The following is an 8,429-nucleotide window of genomic DNA, read 5'->3' on the forward strand; positions in this document are numbered from 1 at the left end:
CCCATATCCCTCCATGTGTCTGTTTGTCCCTGCACTCCTCATTCTGTCCCCCCACCCCATGCCCCAGCTTCTCACCCGCATAGATCCCAGGCTGCCCCAAGTGGGGCTTAGACTCCCCCCAGCTCCCCCTGCCCCCCAGAACCTGCCCCCCAGGGGGTTCAGTCCCCTCCCCCCAGGTCTCGGTGGAGTTCGATTTTCCCAGCCTCCAGCTTTTGATTTGGCTTTTTTGGCAGGTGGCTGATGGGATCCAGATGTGCGAGTGTGTGTGTGTGTGTGTGTGTGTGCGTGCGCGCAGGCAGGCGTGTGTGCGTCCGGTGTCCAGCGCCCAGCGAGTGAATTCCACACAGCCAGACCCACAGCGCCGCCGGCAGCGTCTGTCCTGCCACTTCTCCGCTGCCCGGAGGACGGTGAGGGAAGGGGCCCGTGGGACAGGGCAGAGCGGAGCAGACACCCCGAAAAAGGCCTCACCCTCCAGCGGAATCACCCCAAGGTAGGGCCTGTTCTTGGGGGACTCGGACCCAGCAAACTGGAGGGACTTTTGGGGTGCTGAGTGGCCCCAAAGCGGATCGACCCCCACACCCGCTCTCCGAGCTCCTGGGTTCTGCCAGCGGACACGGGCTGGGGGGATTCCCCCTGCACCAGTTCCCCGGACTCCTGGGTTCTGTTTCTTGGGGGGCAGTCTCTATCCAGTGGGGTTTCCTCCAGCATCAGTTCCCAGGACTCCTGGGTTCTGTTTTCCCCCGGGGCTCAACCTGCATTCACTGGGGGAAATGCCCGGCTCCCTGGATCCCGGGTTCTGGCTTTGGGGGGCGCAGCCTGTGTGCGGGGGCGACGGCCGTGGAGCTGTCCGTCCCGCTGCGCCCCCAGGTCCGTTTGTCTTGGCAGGCGCTGAAGGGACGGAAAACAGAATCTGTCGGTTTTTCCTCTGGCGCTGGGGGAAGGAGCGGGCGGAGAGTTTCCCACCCGGCTGACAAGCTGCCGGGGCATCACGGGGCGGGTCGCATCCAGCCCCAGCGCTGGAAATCTGGAGTCGCTCCCCTGCAGCACAGAACCCAGGCATCCTGGCTCCCAGCTCCCTTCTCTAACCACTAGACCCGCCTGCCGCCTGGCGCTGGCGAGAGAACCCAGGAGTCCGGGCTCCTGGACTGTGGTGGGCTGCGTGAGCCACCCTCAATCCAGTGGTGTCAGGCTACGGTGCCAAGGGAAACCCTCCCTGACGGCCACAGAGCCCCAGCGGAGCTGAGACGCTTGGGCTGGGGCAAGGGGGGTCTAGTGGTTAGAGCCGGGGGGCTGGGAACCAGGACGCCTGGGTTCCCTTTGCAGCCCTTCCGTTGGCTTCAAGCCATGGTGCGCACATCCAGGCACAGGGTCTCCGTGTGTGCCCGACTCGACCCCCTTCCTAGGTCTTAATCTGGGGCGAGAACCCAGGAGTCCTGGTCCCCACCCATCCCCCAATATAACCACTGGCCCCCACTCCCCTCTCAGAGCCGGGGATGGAACCCAGGAGTCCTGGCAAGCCGTATGCTGAGGAGCATCCCAGGCATCCCATGTGCTGGGCACTCCCGGACACCTGGGTTCCCTGCTGCTCCGTCCCTTTCCTGACTGCTATTGACTCCAGGGACACCCCCCCGGGACCCGCCCCCAGCCCGAGGGGTAGGTGGCCCTTTGGCAGAAGGGCTGGTGAGGTGGCATCACAGCTGATCTGCTGCGCAGTCAGCCCTGGCACCGTGCCCAGAGCGGAGCCCCAGGGTCACCCTGCTCTCCGCACCGAGTCAGGACGCCTGGGTTCCCTTCCCAGGGCTGTCCCGGAGCCCAGGACGCCTGGGTTCCCTTCCTGGTGCCATCACAGGCTGCTTGGCCCTGTCGTTCAGTGGCTGCAGCTGGGAAATGGGGCAGTGACCCAGCTTTCGTCTGCTCAGCTCTCGGAGCCAGTGGCTGTCGCTCTCCGTGGCTCTGGGCGTGCAGCACCTGGCGCGGTGTCCCATGCAGACAGCAATGGACGCGGGCGGGGAATGGCACTGAGCACACTGTGGTGCTCTGCATTCAGGACTCCTGGGCTCTCTGGAAGCTTAGAGTGGGGGTGGGGCAGGGAGCCCGGACGCCTGGGTTCTGTTACTGAAGTCAGGATCCAGCCTTGACCCTCTGCAGTCAGTTGAGTGGCCCCCCCACTGCGCACAGCCCCCCCTTAGCCTGGCGAGGATGTGGCAGTAGCTCTGTGGTCTGATGGGCCCGGCCCCCCTGGCTCGGCCCCAGCCCCCTCAGGCCGCTCCGGTTCCAAACCCCTGGGCGTGACCCTCCTGCTCCCGCGGCTGCAGCCACAGCCGCGCTCCTGTGGGCGCGGGGGGGGGGGGGCTGTGGGGGTTTGGGGGACACCAGCGGCTGGAATTGCTGGCGGGAGCCTCACGGCAGAAGATGGGATCATCTGGATGTAGGGGGATCAGACCCCGGCCCTGCCCCCAGCGCAATCAGGAGTGACTCCAGATTGACCCCATGGGAGCTGAGCTCAGAGCCCAGCCCTGCCCCCAGCACAATCAGGAGTGACTCCGGATTGACCTAGAGGGAACTGACTGAGCTCATAACTCGGCCCTGCCCCCATTGCTGCACCATGGGGCTGGGCCTGAATCATGCCTCCAGCTGCGTCCCTCTCCCCCACATGGGACATGAGTTAAGTGTCCCCCCCCCCCCGCCCCCTGGCACCAGGCCTCCCCCGGCGCCGGTCTGAGTCAAAGCCGACAGCCAGAGCCACCTTCCGCTGGCGGCAGGCAGGCTTGGCTCCAGCTGGGGAGAAAGGAGCCAGGCCATGCCCTGGCAGGCGGGGCCGGGCGCTGGGGGGCACGGTGCTGTGGGGAGGGGGGCAGTGGGGCTCAGTGGGGGATCCTGGGCGTGCTGGTCTCTCTCCTTTGCCCCTTGGCTCGGCCATGCGGCGCCTTCCAGCTCCCAGCAGAGCTGGGCTGGGGACGGGACGGGGGCTAGAACCCCCCCGCGGGCGCGGTGCCAGCCAGGCGGGAGGGGAACCGTGGAAAATGCGACGCCATGGGCCCAGCTCGCTTCCAAAGGTAACAGCTCCCCGCAGACGTCTGGCCGGCCAGCTGGCTTGCAGGGCCCTGGCCCCTCGCTGCAGACACGGCACGCGCATAACGCCTGCCTGCTCGGACCGATGGGGAAACTGAGGCACGGGTTGGTGGCAGGGTGAACCCTGCTCCTTTCTCACTGCTGAGGACAGAACCCAGGTGTCCTAACTCCTGCACCCCGCCCCCCGCTCTACCCACCAGACCCCACTGCCCCCCCAGAGCTGGGGAGAGAACCCAGGAGTCCTAGCTGAGAGGTGTTGATCTAGGAATGGGGCCCTGCAGGATGGGCCCCTTGGGCTGGGCTGCTGCCATGCTGGCACAGAGCGGGGGGAGCCGGGGGGGTCCCTCGGGCAACGCCAGGCCCAAGGGCTGCGATCCCGGGCTGTGTAAACGGGGGAGGAGGGGTGGCGGCTCTGGGGCCGCGACTGGGGCAGAAACCCGAGCGCGAGCGACACCGGGAGCCGGCCTCTCCCCGGGGGCGGCTCGGGGTGACTCGGGCCCCATCCGGCCGGCCGGCCGGCCCTTCACCGGGGACGCAGCTCTGCTGCCTGCCGGCTTGTCCGGCTGTGCCCAGGGCCGGGGTGGGCCGGGAACCTCCGGGCTGTGGCCCCAGCTGATGGACGGGCCGGCTACCGGGTCCACCGGGGCTCGGCCGAGCTCTGGGAGCCGTTATCTGAGCCGCAGCCGGGCCTGGCACCTTCGTGCGCCCCCTAACACGCTTCTCCCCTTCCGCAGCCCCCATGCTGCCCACGCTGCTGCTGGCGGCTCTGCTGGGCCCGGCCTGGGCGCCGGCGCCGCCCTTCGAGCAAAGCACCTTCTGGGACTTCTTCATGGACGACGGGCCCGCGCCGGGCGACGAGGAAGAGGCCTCGGGCGTCTCCCCCACCTCGGGGCTCCCCGACTTCGAGGACGTGATCCCGGCCTACGGGGGGCTGTGTCCCTTCGGCTGCCACTGCCACCTGCACGTGGTGCAGTGCTCGGACCTGGGTGCGCCCGGCCGTCGGGGCTCGCGCCTGCAGCAGGGGCGGGCAGGACGCCTGGGTTCTCGCCCGGCTCCGGGGGGTGGGGGGTTAGTGGTTGGAGCGGGGGGAGCAGGACGCCTGGGTTCTCGCCCGGCTCCGGGGGGTGGGGGGTTCAGTGGTTGGAGCGGGGGGGGCAGGATGCCTGGGTTCTCGCCCGGCTCCGGGGGGGTGGGGGGTTAGTGGTTGGAGCGGGGGGGAGCAGGACGCCTGGGTTCTCGCCCGGCTCCGGGGGGGTGGGGGGTTAGTGGTTGGAGCGGGGGGGGCAGGACGCCTGGGTTCTTGCCCGGCTCCGGGTGGGAGGGGGGTTAGTGGTTGGAGCGGGTGGGGAGCAGGACGCCTGGGTTCTCGCCCGGCTCCGGGGGGGTGGGGGGTTCAGTGGTTGGAGCGGGGGGGGGGCAGGATGCCTGGGTTCTCGCCCGGCTCCGGGGGGAGGGGGGTTAGTGGTTGGAGCGGGGGGAGGCTCCGGGCGGGCCGTGGGTCACTACATGGACTATGGGTCTCTCCCCTGCATGAGCGTCTCTGACCCCAGTTCGGGGGGGTCCCCGGTGCCCCCGGCTGACCCCCTGCCCGGCTCCTCCCCCAGGCCTGCGGTCGGTGCCCAGGGACATCGGCCCCGACACGAAGCTGCTGGATCTGCAGAACAACCAGATCTCGGAGCTGCGGCAGGACGACTTCAAGGGGCTGCATCACCTCTACGTAGGTCTGCCCTGCCCCACGGCGCCCGCCCTGCCCCACGGCGCCCTGCCCTACAGCGCCCTGGCCACCCCACCCTGCCCACGGCACCCAGCCCTGCCCCCCGCACCCTACCCTTCCCCACGGCACCCTAGCCACCCCATCCTGCCCCACAGCGCCCTGGCCCCCTGCACTCCATCCTGCCCCACGGCGCCCTGACTCCCCACACCCCACCCTGCCCCACAGTGCCCTGGCCCACCTGCACCCCACGTTGGCCCATGGCGCCCCACCCCCCCACATCCCACCCTGCCCCACAGCGCGCTGCCACAGCCCACAGCGCCCTGCCACCTGATGCCCCACCACGCCCCACAACACAGCATCTCGCCCCCCAAAGGACCCTGCCCTACCCCCACCCTGCCCCACACTGCCTCGCCCCGCAGAGCACCCCCACCCTGCCCCCCACAGCGCTCCCCGCTGGGAGAGGCCGGGACTGCAGCCCCCGCCTGGTGTGCAGCTCGCCCGTCTCCGCCCGCAGGCCCTGGTGCTGGTGAACAACAAGATCTCGCGGGTCCACGCGAAGGCCTTCAGCCCCCTGCACCGGCTGCAGAAGCTCTACATCTCCAAGAACCTGCTGGCGGAGATTCCCCGCAGCCTGCCGCCCTCCCTGCAGGAGCTGCGCATCCACGACAACCGGATCCGCAAGGTGCCCAAGGACGTCTTCAGGGGGTTGGCCAACGTCAACTGCATCGGTGAGCCGGGCCGCGGGCCCATCGCCCCGGCCTCCCGCCGCCCGCCCCACGGGCCCATCGCCCCGGCCTCCCGCCGCCCGCCCCACGGGCCCATTGCCCCGGCCTCCCGCCGCCCGCACCACATGGGCCCATCGCCCCGACCTCCCGCCTCCCGCCCCACGGCCCATCGCCCCGACCTCCCACCGCCCGCCCCACATGGGCCCATCGCCCCGGCCTCCCGCCGCCTGCCCCACGGGCCCATCGCCCCGGCCTCCCGCCCCACGGGCCCATCGCCCCGACCTCCCGCCGCCCGCCCCACGGGCCCATCGCCCCCGCCTCCCGCCTCCCGCACCACATGGGCCCATCGCCCCGGCCTCCCGCCGCCCGCCCCACGGGCCCATCGCCCCAACCTCCCGCCGCCCGCCCCACGGGCCCATCGCCCCGGCCTCCCGCCTCCCGCACCACATGGGCCCATCGCCCCGGCCTCCCCGCCTCCGCGCACCATCGCCCCCCATCGCCCGCCCCGCGGGCCTCCCGCTCCCGCCGCCCGCCCCGCGGGCCCATCGCCCCGCTCCCGCCGCCCGCCCCGCGGGCCCATCGCCCCGGCCTCCCGCCGCCCGCCCCGCGGGCCGCCCCGACCTCCCACCCCGCGGGCCCATCGCCCCGGCCTCCCGCCGCCCGCCCCACGGGGGCCCATTGCCCCGGCCTCCCGCCGCCCGCCCCACGGGGGCCCATCGCCCCGACCTCCCGCCTTCTATCCTGCTGATAAATCCGACGGGCCTGTCTACACCAGTATCCCTGCAGCACGGCGCCCCTACCACTGGGTCCGATACTCCCTACCAGGGGGAGCACCCCCGCCCCACTGCCTGCCCCACAACGCTCCCTAGCGCCCAGCCCTGACGGCCAGGGGAGAGCGCCCCCCGGCGGCTGAGCTGTGGGTGACTTGGGTCCCTCCCCCCCGCAGAGATGGGGGGCAACCCCTTGGAGAACAGCGGCTTCGAACCTGGTGCCTTCGACGGCCTGAGGCTGAATTATCTGCGCATCTCGGAGGCCAGGCTCACGGGTGTCCCCAAAGGTAACTGTCCCCCAGCCCCTCGGCCTGCCCCCCAGACCCCGACCTCCGCTTTTCCCCCAGCCCCCCATATCCCCGTCCAGCCCCTGCCTTCCCCAGCTGCTGCCTGCTCCCCTGGTTTCCCCTTGCCCAATTCTGCCCGTCCCACATCTGGGATGCCCCCTGCTCCCCAGTTCACGGGGGCCCCCCTATGGCTGGGGGGGGAAAGACGGGGCTCAGGGCTCCACCGCTGCCCCCCAGCAGCAACAGCCTCCTCCCAGAACCCGGCTCCCACCCATTGCCCTCCTGGGGGGCTCCTGGGGTTTCCCCAAGTCTGCCCTGCATGGAACCTGCCGCCCCCAACCCTCGGGCAGATGCAGCTGACACCCCCCTTCTCTGCCCCCCAGACCTGCCTGAGACCCTGAACGAACTGCACCTGGATCACAACAAAATCCAGGCCATCGAGCTGGAAGACCTGATTCGCTACGGGAAGCTGTCCAGGTAATGCCCCCCACTGCCCCCCCTGCCCCTCGCCTGCCCCCACTGACCCCCCCTGCCTTCCCTGCCCCCCGCCTGCCCCGCCTGCCCCCTGCCTGCCCCCTGACCCCCTACCTGCCCCCCTGACACCCTACCTGCCCCCCACTGTCCCCCGCCTGCCCCCACTGACCCCTGACTCCTCAACTGCCCCTCACCTCCCCCCCGGCTCCCCATCTGACCCATGGGCTCCCAACTGCCCCTCCTCCTTCTGCCTGCCCACCCCTCTGCCCTCCCGTGCAGGCTGGGCCTGGGGCACAACGCCATCCGGATGATCGAGAACGGAAGCCTGGCCTTCGTCCCTGCGCTCCGGGAGCTGCACCTGGACCACAACCGGCTGCCCCGCGTGCCCCCCGGCCTGCCCGGCCTGCGCTTCCTGCAGGTGAGGCAGGGCCGGCCCGGCCTGGGGGGCCTCGTCTCGGGCTGTGGGGGGCGAAGGGGGCAGAGGGTCCTATGGGAAGTTCTCCTCCTCCCTCCCCAACCATGAGCCCCCCCATGAGCCCCTCTGTTGCCTCCCTCAGGTGGGGGGTGGGGGGCTGTGTTGGGGGCTCTGAGGGGGGCTGGCTAAACTCGCCCTTCAACCCCCACTCTCCCTGCCCCCAGATGGGCATTGGGGGCTTATGTGGAGGTCTCAGGCTGTGATGGGGTGGAGAGTCTGGGGGGCTGGGGTGGGGGGGCTGAGGGTTCTGGGGGCTGGGGTGGGGGTTCTGGGGCGCTGTGATGGGGTGGGGGGGTTAAGGGTTCTGGGGGGCTGGGGGTTCTGGGGCTGCTGGCTGACTCCCTCATTCCACTCTCTGCCCTGCCCTAGGTGGTGTACCTGCACGCCAATAACATCACGCAGGTGGGGGTGAACGATTTCTGTCCCGTGGGGTTCGGGGTGAAGCGGGCCTATTACAACGGAATCAGCCTCTTCGGGAACCCCGTCCCCTACTGGGAGGTGCAGCCGGCCGCCTTCCGCTGCGTCAGCGACCGCCTGGCCATCCAGTTCGGCAACTACAAGAAATGAGGGGCTGGGGAGGGGGTGGGGGTGGGGAGGTGGTGGGGGTGGGGAGGTGGCGGGGGGGCAATCGGGAGTAGTGGGGAGGGTTGGGGGGAAGTGGGGAACCCCCCATTTAGCTTCCAAACACGTGCCCCAGCGTCGGCAGGATCGGGGCCATTGGGATCTTACCACGAATCATTGAGCAGTTTCCCAAAACCCCCAAACCTGGGACCGGGGCGGGGGGGGGGGGGCAGCACCAGGGCTGGGCCCCAAAACGGGAGAATTTTGCAATTCTGAAAACGGGGCAGAAATTTTTCAGAGTCCATTGGGGGGACGTGACAAAATCCCGAGCCACGAGGGAGAAAACGCAAA

The 8,429-nt window shown here is 70.1% G+C and overlaps 1 protein-coding gene across 1 annotated transcript; it reads left to right on the forward strand.

The window, feature by feature from the left end:
• Positions 1-304: 304 nt before the first annotated feature.
• BGN (biglycan) lies at positions 305-8,084 on the forward strand. Its single transcript, XM_067543185.1, has 8 exons — positions 305-490; positions 3,807-4,058; positions 4,677-4,789; positions 5,301-5,514; positions 6,458-6,568; positions 6,952-7,045; positions 7,322-7,460; positions 7,887-8,084. Exons 2-8 carry the CDS (start codon positions 3,812-3,814, stop codon positions 8,082-8,084), a joined length of 1,116 nt encoding a protein of 371 aa, XP_067399286.1. The 5' UTR covers positions 305-490; positions 3,807-3,811.
• The last annotated feature ends 345 nt before the right edge of the window (positions 8,085-8,429 follow it).

The sequence above is a fragment of the Emydura macquarii genome, unplaced genomic scaffold (genome assembly GCF_026122565.2).
Source record: "Emydura macquarii macquarii isolate MOO-44397 ecotype Brisbane River unplaced genomic scaffold, CSIRO-AGI_Emac_v2 contig_796, whole genome shotgun sequence".
Classification (NCBI taxonomy): Eukaryota; Metazoa; Chordata; order Testudines; family Chelidae; genus Emydura; species Emydura macquarii.

What these genes read in the sequence shown, in the direction of transcription:
- BGN (XM_067543185.1), top strand. Translation starts at nt 3,812, where the DNA reads ATGCTGCCCACGCTGCTGCTGGCGGCTCTGCTGGGCCCGGCCTGGGCG. An exon ending in GGTGCAGTGCTCGGACCTGG is followed by an intron (nt 4,059 to 4,676) that starts GTGCGCCCGGCC and finishes CTCCTCCCCCAG; the next exon opens with GCCTGCGGTCGGTGCCCAGG. An exon ending in GCTCACGGGTGTCCCCAAAG is followed by an intron (nt 6,569 to 6,951) that starts GTAACTGTCCCC and finishes TCTGCCCCCCAG; the next exon opens with ACCTGCCTGAGACCCTGAAC.